The 15,393-nt window shown below is 42.2% G+C and overlaps 1 protein-coding gene across 2 annotated transcripts; it reads left to right on the top strand.

The window, feature by feature from the left end:
* Window positions 1-273: 273 nt before the first annotated feature.
* On the top strand, window positions 274-13,320 carry NQO1 (NAD(P)H quinone dehydrogenase 1). Of its 2 annotated transcripts, none has more exons than XM_061138854.1 (6): window positions 274-404; window positions 8,005-8,169; window positions 8,278-8,408; window positions 10,571-10,684; window positions 11,407-11,508; window positions 12,393-13,320. In XM_061138854.1, exons 1-6 carry the CDS (start codon window positions 398-400, stop codon window positions 12,696-12,698), a joined length of 825 nt encoding a protein of 274 aa, XP_060994837.1. In that variant the 5' UTR covers window positions 274-397; the 3' UTR covers window positions 12,699-13,320. The 2 variants fall into 2 exon arrangements, with proteins under 2 accessions (XP_060994837.1, XP_060994838.1); XM_061138855.1 differs by lacking the exon at window positions 274-404 and adding an exon at window positions 902-1,391.
* Window positions 13,321-15,393: the final 2,073 nt, after the last annotated feature.

The raw sequence follows: 15,393 nt of genomic DNA, 5'->3' as shown, positions 1-15,393 counted from the left end.
CCCGAGGTGGTTTCAGAACAGGGTCCAGAGGACATGCCTCCCATACCCACCCAGACCCATGGGTTCCTTACGCCCTATCCCCTAGGAACCCTTCTTCCACATGGGTCCTTATACCTGCACTCAGACTGCCAGTTCTTCCTAGAATCTCAGCCAAGGCGTGCTCCGCCCTGCACCCCAGGGCCTGAGCCGCGGCTCCGCCTTTGCTGGCTAGTTTATGGGCCGGGCCAGCCAGACTGGGTATAAAGTAGCCGGCGCTAGGCGGCGGGCAGCACCGGTGACAGTGACGCCTTCTAGGTGGCAGCTCGCTAAGCAGCCTGAGGACCTTGCCTCCAACCCCTCCCCAGCTTGAGTCACCCGGGCAACCAGCAGACCAGCCAATCAGCGCGCCGCCCGAGCCATGGTTGGTGAGTGTCCGCCCCCCGCCCCCCAACCACTCCAGGAGCCTTGCTGTCCCCCAGCCCTCCTTCCTCTGCAGGAGCTTGTAGTTTTCTTCCTCGGCTTAAAACTGGAAACGGGGAGGCATTAGGATAGCTGGATGAACCCTGGCAGATGCCGGGAGAGGAGGGGCTCCTGTTTCTACCCCGCCCCCAGAAACTACGGTGGGCCGTTAGGAGATAATTGACCTTGGAAGCAAAAGGTTCCTTCCCTCTGGGGTCAGAATAAGCCGTCAGAGACCAAATTGGCCCACTTGCACACCCTGTTTGACTTTAATAGTATTTAAAATCTTTTGGAATAAGTTGCTAACATTTAAAATACATATAGGCAATTTCACTTAAAAATGTGGGTTCCCAACTTTTTTTTCTTTTAGTTTAAATATTTGCTTGCATTTATTTTGGTTTTTCTAAATAGACATTCACATCTGTAAACAATAGGATTTTGGCTTCAGCCCCAACCCCCAATTCCTTACAAGTTTTTCTCATACATTGGCTAGAACTGCCATTTACTGTTGTTTAGTCACTAAGCCATGTCCAGCCCTTTTGTACTCCATGGACCGTTGCACACCAGACTCCCCATGGGATTTCCCAAGCAAGGATACTGAAGTGGGTTGCCATTTCCTTCTCCAGGTTCCTAACTTCTGAAGGAAAATTGGAAGATCTGGCAATGGGGGTGCTTGAGCTGGGGAAGCTGCTCCCTTTTGTTTGATGGACATCAGACACAGCTCCAGGCTGCTGGGCCAGGAGACTTTTCAGACTGTGACCCGTGGAGTGGGCAAACCTGATCTGGGTGCTCGTTGAGTGACAGAGCCTCCCTTCTCCACCGTCAACCGTAGGGGGACCTTGGAGATCACCACAACTTGAATCTAATGTGTGGATGGCCTCTCACACATACTGGACAAGCTGCAACACCTGTTGGGTCTGGAATCCCTGTTTTCCAGACAGCCTTGCTCTGAGGTTGGATGATGAGCTAAAATCTAGATATCTATTTCATTCCTAGAAGGCAGAATTCTACCTTTTTGTAATTTCCTTCCCTATGAGCCTAGTTATGCCTTCTGAAAACACACACACAAACACACAACCTCATCTTGCTAAAAGTAAGTGGGTGAGGAAAGACATTGCTTTTGGAGTTGAGAGACTAATTAGGTGCTCAAGAGAAAAGGGCTAGGCTGGGGACTGGAAGCCCACCCAAGGTTTCAGGGCCTAAGGGGTAGGGCTTGGCTGACAAGGCTTCCTGCATGCAGATTAGTGGCTGTTTCCCTCTAGGTTATTTGTTCCTCAGCTGTCTGGAGGGCATCAATACCCCTCTTGAAATACTAGGACAAGAACTATTTCCCCATTCTCCAATCCTATAGAATGTCCTGTGTCTATGCGTAACTTAGACCAAAAAAAAAAAAAAGTTGGGGGAGCTAGTGAGGGAAAATGGTAAGATTTAGATCTTGTGTAACTAGTATTAAGCTTCCTAGGTGGTGTAGTGGTAAAGAATCCGCCTGCCAATGCAGGAGATACAGCTTCAATCCCTGAGTAGGGAAGATCCTCTGGAGTAGGAAATGGCAAAGATTTGTTTTGTGTTGATATGTTGATGTATCCCAAATGCCTAGAGAGGTGCCAGGTGCATCCTAAGTGCTCAGTAAACCAAGGTGGGGAGGCTGGGTCAGTGAGAACATTAGCATTTCAAGCTGGGGAAAGAAGGCTGGCTGGTGTGAATGCAGAGTGGAAATAGAAGGTGTAAGGTGGTGGGGACACAGAAATGAGGATGGACTGGGAGCATATTGCTTAGGGATTGAGACCTGAAAAGGAACTGGTGCAGGGAGAGAGAGGCATTAACAAGATGTGCTTAGCTGTGTTACATAGTCGCTTCTAGCAGATGGGTTAATCACGTGCAGGACAAGCAAAACTGAATGGTAAATTAGAGGTACTGATAATAATCCCATTTGTCTTCCAAGACTCAGCTCAAATGCAGCTCCTTCTCAAGGCCTTTCCTGAGGGGCTGGCCCTGAAGTGAACAGTTTTCCTCTGTTAGTTACTTGTGTATGTGCCTTATGCCTTTCTTTGAGTAAATTCTGATAAAATCAAGCTTGTGTAGCTAGTTAAATGGCAGGAAGGGAAACTGAGCCCTCTAAGTCCAAAAAAACTCAGATTTGGCCATGAAAAATGACCTGAAAATTAGAGAGGTGGGCTTATCTCTTGCTTTACCCTTACCTCCAGCAAATATGCACAACTGTTCTATTGATTGCCCATTTATACCCTCTGACCATTTTTCTACTGGGTTGTTTTTAAGAAATCTATATATTACAGATTTTGAACTCTATTGGTTATATTTTTTGTGAATATATTCTTCCTGTTTGAATCTTTTTTTTTTTTTTTAAGGTAACAGGCATGGCTGTACTGTAGTTAGTAGGTGTAAGCTCTTTGAAAGTAAGAGATAGATGTCTTGACTTTCTCATTTCCTGGGAATCACCTTTATGTTTTACTACTTATAAAATGTTTGTTAATGTTGGTAAGAAGTGAAACTATATAAATTTAAAAATTAAAATACACATATGTAGGTAAGAAGTAAGCCAAGAGAATAAAAACTGACAAAGCAGTATTTAGTAAACTGACATGACTAATGCAAAGACAAATCACAAAGAAAACACGTTAGAGTTTCATATACTTACATTGCTCTCAGTAGTGTTCAGTCCATGAGTTGATAAAAAATCGGGTGGGAATTTGTTGAAGCAGCCTCAGGAATTCCTTTTCATTTTCCCAGGCTATATCAGAAGAAACTAAATCACTTCTGTAGCGTTTAAATCCTCACCAAATTTATACCCCACGGAATCTGAGTTTATGGAGTCCAAAAGGCCAGGCCAAGCTTGGGAATCCTTTTTTTTTTGACAAGCGGGAACCTAAAGCTTACACATGACTGAGTTTAAGCCAATGGGAGATGCCTATGCCAAGTGTGGTTAATGCTGAAATCAGGGAAAGAACTAAAGGCTTACAGGTGCCCTAATTTTCTTCAAACAATACTATAAGAAGTTGCAGGTGTACTCTCCTCAGTCCACCCACAGCCACTGCTTTTAAAGAGTTAGGAAGGTGTGAAATTGTAGCTCCAGCTTCAGGAGGATGGTGGTGGTAAACTTCCTTTCTCTGGTACTCTTCCCCATGCCCTGCATGTTGGTGTGTGGATTTCTCTCTATATATTTTCAAGTTATTCCAGCTTCACCATTTAAGAGGTAAATTTGGGTAACTTGCTTAAAGTTTCTGTGCCTCAATCTTCCCATCCCTAATGATATTAATTCTGTTTACCGCACAGGGTTGCTGTGACAACTGAAAAAGCATACAGAGTACTTAGAACAATGCTCAGCATGTCGTAAGCACCCTTTACATGCTCTTGTTGCAGAATAGGGATGTTCTAATGACTTTATTAACACAAAGGATGTCCAAGAAAAAGCTCATCTTCCTCTCTGCATCTACCCCCTTGCCATCTCTTACTTGCCTAAGAAAACTGTTAACGGTGTCAGGTGATCATGCCACATCTTTTTCTCTTCAGAGCAATAGACTGCAATCTACCTACAAATATGGAGTTTCTTTTTTATAAAAGTAGATTCACTTTCACGTTATAAAGATTTTTTAAATGTGGACCATTTTTTAAAGTCTTTATTGAGTTTGTTAGAATATTACTTGTTTTATGTTTTGGTTTTTTTTGCCACAAGGCACATGGGATCTTAGCTCCCCCACCAGAGACTGAATCCACACTCCCTGAATTGGAAGGAGGTCTTAACCACTGGACTGCCAGGGAAGTCCCCATTTTATCATTTAATGATATATCCCGGATATCTTTCAGGGTGACAGTGTATCAATACACGCAGCAAACTTCATTCTTGTTAACAGCATAATATTCTGTTCAGTTCAGTCGCTAAGTCATGTCTGACTCTTTGCGACCCCATGGACTGCAGCACGCCAGGCTTCCCTGTCCATCACCAGCTCCCGGAGCTTACTCAAACTCATGTCCATTGAGTCGGTGATGCCATCCAACCATCTTATCCTCTGTCGTCCTCTTTTCCTCCTGCCTTCAATCTTTCCCAACATCAGGGTCTTTTCAAATGAGTCAGTTTTCAACATCAGGTGACCAAACATTGGCGCTTCAGGATCAGTCCTTCCAATGAATATTCAGGACTGTTTTCCTTTAGGATGGACTGGTTGGATCTCCCTGCAGTCCAAGGGACTCTCAAGAGTCTTCTCCAACACCACAGTTCAAAAGCATCAATTCTTCGGCACTCAGCTTTCTTTATAGTCCAACTCTCATATCCATACATGACTACTGGAAAAACCAAAGCTTTCTTTTTTTTTTTTTCCATTTATTTTTATTAGTTGGAGGCTAATTACTTTACAATATTGTAGTGGTTTTTGCCATACATTGACATGAATCAGCCATCGATTTACATGTGTTCCCCATCCCGATCTCCCCTTCCACCTCCCAAAACCAAAGCTTTGACTAGACGGACCTTTATTGACAAAGTAATATCTCTGTTTTTTAATATGCTGTCTAGGTTGGTCATAACTTTTCTTCCAAGGAGCAAGTGTCTTTTAATTTCATGGCTGCAGTCACCATCTGCAGTGATTTTAGAGCCCAAAAAAATAAAGTCTCTCACTGTTTCTATTGTTTCCCCATCTATTTGCCATAAAGTGATGGGACCAGATGCCATGATGTTAGTTTTCTGAATGTTGAGTTTTAAGCCGACTTTTTCACTCTCCTCTTTCATAAAGAGGCTCCTTAGTTCTTCTTTGCTTTCTGCCATAAGTGTGATGTCATCTGCATATCTGAGGTTATTGATATTTCTCCCGGCAATCTTGATTCCAGCTTGTGCTTCCTCCAGCCCAGCGTTTCTCATGATGTACTCTGTATTATAAGTTAAATAAGCAGGGTGACAATATACAGCCTTGACATACTCCTTTTCCTATTTGGAACCAGTACTGTTGTTCCATGTCCAGTTCTAACTGTTGCTTCTTGACCTGCATACAGATTTCTCAGGAGGCAGGAGGCATGGTCTGGTATTCCCATCTCTTTCAGAATTTTCCACAGTTTGTCATGATCCACACAGTCAAGGCTTTGGCATAGTCAATAAAGCAGAAGTAGATGTTTTTCTGGAACTCTCTAGCTTTTTCAATGATCCAGTGGATGCTGGCAATTTGATCTCTGGTTCCTCTGCCTTTTCTAAATCCAGCTTGAACATCTGGAAATTAACAGTTCACATACTGTTGAAGACTGGCTTGTTGAATTATGAGCATTACTTTGCTAGCATGTGAGATGAGTGCAATTGTGCAGTAGTTTGAGCATTCTTTGGCATTGCCTTTCTCCGGGACTGGAATGAAAACTGACCTTTTCCAGTCCTGTGGTCACTGCTGAGTTTTCCAAATTTGCTAGTATATTGAGTGCAGCACTTTAACAGTATCATCTTTTAGGATCTGAAATATCTCAACTTGAATTCTATCACCTCCACTAGCTTTGTTCATAGTGATGCTTCCTAAGGCCCACTTGACTTCTCATTCCAGTAGAATATATCATAAAATTTATTCAAATGTGCTCTATAAACAGGCAATTGAGGCTATGTTTAATTTTTGCTAATGACTACAAGGGTCCAAGGGTTCAGTACACATCCTTGCTCATCTGTCCTGATACTTACAGTCTGTAGGACAGATTCCCCAAAGTTGGACAACTAGATCAAAGATTTATGTGTCTTTAAAATGTCTAAAGATTCAGCTTGATTACTCTCACCAAAGGCTGAAGCAACACATATTCCCACTGGCAATGTGCCAGTTTTCCTGCACTCTTAATAGCCCTTGACGTAATTTGTCTTAAGTTGTTTTGCCAATCGATCAGTAAATAATGATGTCTCATTTTAATCTGTTCTTCCTCACAGGCCTGCCAGGGCACCTTCTCATTTGTTTACTGTTTTTGCAATTTCCTTCTCTGAATCGTATCCTTATTTTCCTATTGCATTGTCTTTTTCTGATTATTTGTAGGCATTTTGGGGGGATTTTAACTCTTTTTGGTAAGAGTTGTGAACATCTTCTCCTGGTTGTCAGAGTACCTGTCTGGTACTCTGTTTACGGAACCGTTCATTAAACACAATTTTTAATGTTTCTGGGGCTTTATCTGTCAAGCTTTTCCTTCATGGTTTCTGAAGCTGTACTTTTTTTTTTTTGTCACTCAGTCATGTCTGACTGTTTGTGACCCCATGAACTGTAGCCTACCAGGCTCTTCCGTTCGTGGGATTTTCCAGGCAAGAATACTGGAGTGGGTTGCCATTTCCTTCTCCAGGCTGTAGTCTTTCTTAAAAAGTAGCCTCTGTCCAGAGGTTATACAACTTCTCCCTTTCGTCCCATGCTTTTTAAGGTTTTAAAAATAACATTTCTTAAAAGTTAACATGTGCATAATAGGAAACCAAAAAACACAAGAAGCAAAAAAAGAAAAAGTTATCCATAACCAGTTTACCTTTTGATGTGTCCTTTCTAGGTCCTATTTGCATATTTAAACAATTAAGCATCCATTTTTTTATAATTAAGATCATACAGTTGTGTGTCATGGTTTTTTCACAAATTGTGAACATTTACCATTTCAAAGTCCCAAAGCTATGAGTATTTTGATAACCAATGATACACTACACCAACTCAATCTAGAAGAGAAAAATGTAATCCTGCCTTTCTTGGCACCAAAAATTTCATAAAAGACAAAAGTGACAGCAAGCGTCTAGAAAAAGGTATTGGCAGAGTTTATAATTTAAACACTGTAGTCCCTTGATGTTCAATTAAAAACGAGACATAAAGCAACACAGTACATACAGCATCCCATACTAGTCTAATAGTTTCAGTTTTTAAAATTTAGATCTTTAATCTTCGAGTAAGTTGTTGCTGTATGTGATGTTAGTGGGAAACTTGTATTGAATATAATAGACACACTGGAACGTGTACAAGTTCTAAGTGAATTTTCACCAACTGAACACATGCTTGTATAATCTGCATCCATTTCAAGAAATAGAACAGAGGACTTCCCTGGTGGTCCAGTGGCTAAGACTCTGTGCTCCCAATGCATGGGGTCCGGGTTCAGGGAACTAGATCCCACAGGCCCCAACAATCCTCCAAGCTGTAATAAAGATGATAGATTCCCAAGTGCTGCAATTAAGACCCAGCGAAGCCATATAAATATTTAAAAAAACAGAACACATACAGCACCCCAGGTGCTTTGTCCCCTTCCAGTCATTATTCCCTGATGGAGGATAACCACTGTACTGACCTCTAACACCTTAGATTTCTAAGGGGATAATTTTATTTTTATGCAGATGGTTGATTAAGTATGCCAACACCATTTATTAGATTAGCTATTTTCCCAGTGAGTTAAAAATCACTCCTTTGATCGATGGTACTTATAAGGAGAAAATATATTTCTGGATTCAGTGGATGGGTTGCATAACCCAGTGTCTAACGAAATCACGTCTTCCATTATGGAGCCCAGCTGGGCTCCCCTGCAGCCTGAGCTTTGCTGGTTGGTGACTGATTTTCTCCATGTGCCTTGTGTGTGTCTAAATAGTCAGAAAAGCACTGATCGTACTGGCCCACTCAGAGAGGACATCCTTCAACTATGCCATGAAGGAGGCTGCCATAGAGGCTTTGAAGAGGAAAGGATGGGAGGTCACTGTGTCGGACCTGTATGCCATGAACTTCAATCCAGTCATCTCCAGAAAGGACATCACAGGTGGGAGCGGCTCTCCCCTTTAATTAGGTCTTTGTGGAACTTCTCCCTTGTGGGCTTTCTGGCCCCGCCTTGGCCCTCTGGCGTCAGCTTCTCTTTTCCTCTCTGCAGGTAAACTGAAGGACCCCGGGAACTTTCAGTATCCTGCGGAGACTGTTTTAGCTTATAAAGAAGGCCGTCTGAGCCCAGATATTGTGGCCGAACAAAAGAAGCTGGAAGCTGCAGACCTTGTGATTTTTCAGGTGTGGTAAGACATCAGAAGGGGTGTTGAGACACTTGCGTTTTTTTGTCCCAGACCTGACACCTAATTAGCTATGTGTTCTTAGGAAAGTCACAGCCCCTTGACCATACTCTCCTTAAAGATGGATAATTACTTCAAAGGTGCAGTATTACACAGATTTATAGATGTTATGAAGCTGGCTGTATATTCTTTGAAAGTATGACTGTGACTGCAGAGATGACATGTGAACCTTGAACTCTTTTTCCGAGTGTTTAGTCTTTTCTTCAATTAGTAATTTCTCATGGAATCACTCAAGTTTGCAGTTCTCACCCCATCTCCATAAACATCCTGAAAACAGTTTTGTAGAGCGAGGCATGAGAGCTTGACTTCTCTGCGACGGGAGCTCCCAGGGCGGTGTGCACTGCCCTGCTTAATGTGTTCTAGCAGCAAAACCATGGCCTTTCTCCTCCTGGAAGCTGCCTCACCATTTAGCGGTCAGTACTGAAACCGGGTATGCTTCTTTAAGTCACCTTTCCTGACAACGCTGGACTGTACTCAGTGACTTTGCTGCTACCAATCCCAACCAGCCTTTTGGTATTAAACATGGAATGTATGCAACACTGGAAACTTCATAAGAAGTTTGATACTGGCTGTAATTTTTGCAGTTATTCAATCAGCTGCAAAGACTCTAACCTTTGAAGTCCCATCTGTTGCTATGAATCAAAGCCACATAACATTAGCCGGTGCCCCAAAGGATCCCTTTTTGATCTACATTTTCTACTCTCTCTTATTGCAGCACAGCCAAGGCAGTGAGCAGTAGCAACTGTCAGTTCTGCTTCTAAGAATCACCATATTTTAGAATTGGAAAGGACAGCCTTTCAATTCAGCTTCTATCCAATGCACACATTTTCTTTACTACCAGTACAACTGTATAGGTTGCACACTGCAAAATAGCAACACAATGAAGGGCAATGTAAACTCCACAGATTTGCATATTTATTATATCAGTTTTGCAACAGATGACAGGAAGAGTCTTATTCCAGCAAAAGCAGTGTGCTAGAAATGATAGTCTGGCAACATTAAAATAAATGTCCTGAGGAAGGACTGCCTTCATTCCTACCAACGTGCCACATGGGCTAGGCCCTGCTCAGTTGTCTCACTTCTCCAAAAGGAACTTGAGAGAGTAAACATTTAATATCAAACAAGCCAATCAATTCTATTTTCAGCCCTCACTGTAGAGCATTCACAGGGGACCAAACCTACTTGCTTGAATAACCTACACATCCTAAAAGCGGCAGATATGGCCCGTCACAACTGGAGCATCTTAAATGTGAGAATATAAGAAGCTACTAGAGACCCCTCAAGCCCCTTTTTTTACGGATGAGGAAGGGGCTTGTGTGGCAGAGGTCATGCCTCACATTATTGGCAGATTCAGGGTAAGAATGCAGGTTTCATTCTCAGTCGTGTCCAAAACTTTACTTCCTTACTCTCTTTCCTGTAGGTCTACCATTCTTCAAAGAGAGAACTACCAAGTCCTACAAATTTCTTCTCTGTCCTAGCTTTTTCTTTTAACCTCTGGGCATGTTCCTGTCATCATAGCCTTTAAGTGAGTCAAGAAGAAATACTGGTGTGGCCTTGCTCGACTTTTACCAGGACAAGAGCCCCAGTAGGTCTTTCTTGTGAGAATTCCCTGATGAACCTTGGTTACGCTGATCATTTGGTAGCATTTGTGAGTGGTTCTGTTTATTGTAAATGATGGGATTTTACATCCGTGAGCACAAGGTACAGGTTTCATATTTGTGATACCACACCCACTGAAGCAAGTTCTTAAGAAAATATTGATTTAGGTGTCACACACTGAGGCCAACTTTGCCTGCAATCCTTGCTGTTTAGACTTCGCTGCCAAACGATATTTCACAGAAACAAGTCTTTATTTCATGTGGCTCTCTTCACACCCACCCGGTATTTGTGATTTGTACATAGAAACTGGAGTGTTTAGTTGACTGACTAAGGACAAGGATTTTCTTTAAAATTTTCTTTTCTTGAATGTTCTACCTTCTCCAAGAGGAATAACAGGGCCTGAAGAAAGTTTGCCCCTCAGTGATGTCATGGACAGCAGCTAAGCACTGAACCTTCTGTGCTGGGGGTGTTCCCGATCTAACCTCTCTGTCCTCTGTCCCTCAGTTCCCCCTGCAGTGGTTTGGAGTCCCTGCCATCCTGAAAGGCTGGTTTGAGCGGGTGCTCATAGGGGAGTTTGCTTACACGTATGCTGCCATGTATGATAAGGGGCCTTTCCGGGTAGGTGGATAATTGGTTTTTTTTTTTTTTTTAATGCCTGGATTTTAGGAAGATTCTGTCTTGAGACAGAGTTTTGAGTACAGTTAGATACCACAATCAGGCTCCAGGTCCCTTTGGGAGAGATGTATGGAGATAAGATAAACCTAGAATGGCAAAATACTGAGTTAAAGCAGGATGGTGGATATATCATTATAATATTTTCTCTTTATGTACGGATATGTTTGAACTTGTCCATTAAAAAAAGGAGTCTGTCTTCATTTTCTAGACACCCAAAACTATACAAGAAGCATTTTTGAGACCTTGATCACAAGCATGATCAATACACATTGATCACAAGCTTGATCAATACATTAGATCAATACATGCCTAGTACTGTGAGGAGACAGATTTAAAACACTCCACCTAGGTACCAGCAGTCAGCACTGATTTTGCATTACCATGACAGCCTTTACCTGACTTGCCACATGCAAGAGTGTGGAATCCTGGGCCTGCCCCTCTGCGTACCACTTTCCAGGCTGGTACTTTTGCAGAGTCATACTGCACGGCTCAGAAGAGTCAATGTATGAAGTAATACAAGGAGCCGATCTAGGCAGCAGCAGGGTGGGGTGGGGTGGGGGTGGGGTGGGGGGTATGGGGGGACTTTTATATTCTTTTACCTGGGGCTGTTTCATTAACTTCCTGTCATCAAAGAGATGTGGATGCTAATGACTTTTCTTTTACAGAATAAGAAGGCAGTGCTTTCCATCACCACCGGTGGCAGCGGCTCCATGTACTCTCTGCAGGGTATCCATGGGGACATGAACATCATTCTCTGGCCAATTCAGGTATCTAGTTTTCAGTGACCCTTCAGGGGGATTAACTGAATTTTCTATTGGGTCCAGATCCTCCAGATAGGATTTCGAAACAGACTTGAGGTATGAAGATGAAAGAACTATAGAAGGGGCTTCCTCTTAGGACTGACCTGTCTTCCCAGGACCCCAGGCTTATAGAATAACTCATGTGTCTACACGGTCAAATACCACTCTCTCCTCCTAGCCAGAGGATAGCGTGGATGACTCCCCCAGGTTTGCACAGCCACGTGACTGGCATCTCTCACCAATCTCCCTGTCCTCCTCCAAGTTGCTGCTACAGTCTCACAGACTATCAGAGCCCAAGAAAAGTTAAGAAATTATTTAGTTCAGCTAATAAAACTGAAGTCTGAAGCAGGTTTTTTGATGGTCACTGGACCCTCAGGATAATCTCCTAAGGCTGGCAAGAAGAGCACATGAGGTGGCCATCTACAGGATGAGGGAATCAATATTAATAATAACACTGGAGAACAAATGGCAAGAATAGTTTATGAAGACTCGTCTGGTAATGTGGAAAGGCAGAGAAATGCACCTCTGCAGGTCTTGGCAACAGTCAGCTGCTGAGAAGCTGAAACCCTCCCTGAGGTAACAGAATTTTGGGTGCTTTTGGCAGATAGTGCCAGGTTGGCACAGTTTCAAAGGCTTCATTCACTAAGAGAAGAGTACAGCTGAACAGGCTAAAATAGGAATAACAGCTAGGTACAGAGAGCACAAGGTGAGAGGATGGAGCTATGAACTAATTCTCAAGGCCTTCACATCAGGGTGTCCTACTGGGAATCCCAGATTAACTTTCGCTGTCTGTGGTACAAGGCGTGTGGCGTTTGGCCTCTGACTCACCTCTGTGCTCTGTGTGTCCCCAGAGTGGCACTCTGCACTTCTGTGGCTTCCAAGTCTTGGAACCTCAGCTGACATACAGCATTGGGCACACTCCCGAGGATGCCCGAGTTCAGATCCTAGAAGGATGGAAGAAACGCCTGGAGAATATTTGGGATGAGATGCCGCTGTATTTTGCTCCAAGTAGCTTCTTTGACCTAAACTTCCAGGCAGGATTCTTAATGAAAAAGGAGGTGCAGGATGAGCAGAAAAGTAAGAAATTTGGCCTTTCTGTGGGCCATCACTTGGGCAAATCCATCCCAATGGACAACCAGATCAAAGCCATAAAATAAGATTCACAAGACTGGACTTCCTTCTAAAAATGTAACCAAATCTTGGTTTCTATTTTTGAGCTTCCTTTATTTGCTTTAGTTTTTAAGATCTGTGTTTTTCTTTTTCCACGAGGAATGGATAGTAGAGAACAGACTAAATTCATATGTTTTTGCATAGCTTTATTAAATAATGTAACCAATTCTTATGATTGCTATCATGGCAAAATCTGACTAGACTCAAAAGGGCTCTTAGGATGTAAAGCCAGACAGAAAGTTAGAAAGATGCCAGAGAATATTCTTTAAGGTCCTCTACACAATTTAATTCCTCTCTCTTTAGGGATATACTTTTAGGAATAAATCTGGCTAGAGAGCATCCAACTCCTCAATGATCTATTTTTCTTTAATTACCTCTCTGTGGTTTATGGCAGAAGGGAATTGCTCAGAGGAAGAAACGACAGAAATCTGTCTGACCTAAGGGACTTGTTTAATAATTGCTACTCTCTGCTTGTTTGTGATATATATTAGCTTTATTACTACACAATGACTACCATGCCTATATGAATGTCCTTCTTCCTTCAACTTTGTTGTTAGTTAATACAGATACCTTGAAATGAAAAGTTAATAAAAATCTTTTTCACTTCAATCTTCTGATTTAGTATCTGCAAATAAACCAATACATCTATAACTACATCTGCTATAATGAATGAATTCACCAAAGGAAATAGTACTCCTAATACATAAAAACAGCCTTCCACAAATAGTACTTCATTTTTGGATCCATATAACTAACCTGGAAATTTTCCCCATATCATTTATAAACTGATGACTTTCCTTTCAAGGATGTGTTTTGGTTCCATGAATCTGGGAGCAAAATGTAAGCCTAGAGTTTCACTAACTTTGGTAAATGATTTTGGCATTCATAGTCTAACTTCCTGTTTAAATGACTGAGGTGCATCTCTACTAAGTGTTGGTATAATCCAAGTTGAAAATGATGAAAGAATGCCCTCTTGTGGTCCAGAGAAAGAAAACACGAGAAACGATGCAAAGCAAGGTTGCCTCTTACCTGCCAAGGAAATGATGGCGTCAGGCAGGAGAACCTCATGTGCCAGATGCCAGCAGGCACTGGGTATTCTTTCCATACTATCCACAATGGCAGATGGCTGGGTGCTTCAGTTTGAAAACATATGAAAATGTTTCCTGTTGCCTTTATCCTCACTGCAGTTTTATGTAAATTTCTAAAAGTTCCAAATGAAATAAAATCCATTTCTATAAAACAAACTCAAATTAACTGGTTTCAGGCAAAAGTGGAATCTACCGGGGAAGGGATCAGAGGATTCAGTGATAAACTGTGGCCAGAAGCCTAAAAGGTGACTTGGCTTAAGAGCTTGCCCAATAGGGCTGCTTCATTCTGAATGGTGCTTCAATCTTAATCCAATTAAGATTCTCTCAGGGGATTTAAAGGACATTTAAGAAGATTGAGGAAGGAGTGCTTAGTTGCTAAGTCATGTCTGACTCTTTGCAATGAATGTAGCTGGCCAGGCTCCTCTGTCAATGGGATTTCCCAGGGAAGAATACTGGAGTGGGTTACTATTTCTTTCTCTAGGAGTCTTCCCAACCCAGGGATCAGGAGAGTGGTATAGAAATCAAGAAAAACACAGAATGTAATAAATAAATGTCAAGGGGCAATATTTATTGTGACTTGCCTGAATTATCTTGATTAATCAATGCGGCAGGCATTCTTCTAGGCACTGGGAATACAGCAGACAAAATAGCTATCCTCATGGAGGACTGCATTCCATGACAGAAGAACAAATGTCAGTCAGGTGATAAATGTTAGAAAGGAAGAGCAGGTGAGAGGGTTAGAGATGGGATCTGAGTTTTACAGGGTGATCAAGAAAGATCTAGTAAGGTTATAACTGAGCAAAGACTTTATAACGTTAAGAGACTGAGACATGTGGATCCCTGAAGGAAAGGCATACCGGGAGTGATGTGAGCACAAACCCATGACATAGCAGCATGATCAGTCTGTTTTAGGGAGGGAAAGGAACTTAGTGTGATCAAAGCAGAGAAAGCAAGAGAAGGATGGGTCAGACACACAGCCAGGATAGACCACAAAGGGCCTTACAAGCATTGTGAAATGTAGAAATAGGAAGTCAGTCACTGGATGGTTTTGAGCAAAGGTGTAATATAGGGCTTATGTTTAAATCTGGCTGGTGTGTGAAGACTAAAGTATGAGGAGCAATGAGAGAAGTAGAGAGAATTGTTGGGAAACTGTTATGACAATCAAGGCAACAAATGCTTTGGTTCAAAGTGATAGCAATCGCTGTATTGAGAAGTGGCTGGATTCTGGATATATTTCAAAGGTCAGAGTAACATGACCTGATGACAGATTGTTATCAAGGTCAAAAAACACAAACCCTCAGAGGTATTTTAGCTTAAGTAACTGGAAGAATGGAGATTTCATTTTGCTTAGATGAGGAAGAATCTGGAAAGAGAACTGGGGGCAGAAGATGGGGATGGGAAGGGAAGAATCAAAATTTGACTTCAGACATGTTATGTCTGAGATGCCTGTTGTGACTGTCAAGTAGACAGTTGGGTAATAGGAACTTGGAATAAAGTCAACACGTATAAAGCAATGTTGACTGGATGGGATCAACTGGAAATTGAGTTATGATAGAGAAGAGATCTAATGATTGACTTCTAGAGGTCTCCAACA

This window comes from Dama dama, chromosome 4, assembly GCF_033118175.1.
Source record: "Dama dama isolate Ldn47 chromosome 4, ASM3311817v1, whole genome shotgun sequence".
Lineage (NCBI taxonomy): Eukaryota > Metazoa > Chordata > Mammalia > Artiodactyla > Cervidae > Dama > Dama dama.
The sequence above is the reverse complement of the archived record's forward strand: the minus strand, read 5'-3'. Positions and strand labels throughout refer to the sequence as shown.

Bases quoted from the DNA above. Each gene is read 5' to 3' on its own strand.
- NQO1 (XM_061138854.1), top strand. The intron at 8,170-8,277 runs GTGGGAGCGGCT...TCCTCTCTGCAG, and splicing joins CTCCAGAAAGGACATCACAG to GTAAACTGAAGGACCCCGGG. The intron at 8,409-10,570 runs GTGTGGTAAGAC...TCTGTCCCTCAG, and splicing joins CAGACCTTGTGATTTTTCAG to TTCCCCCTGCAGTGGTTTGG.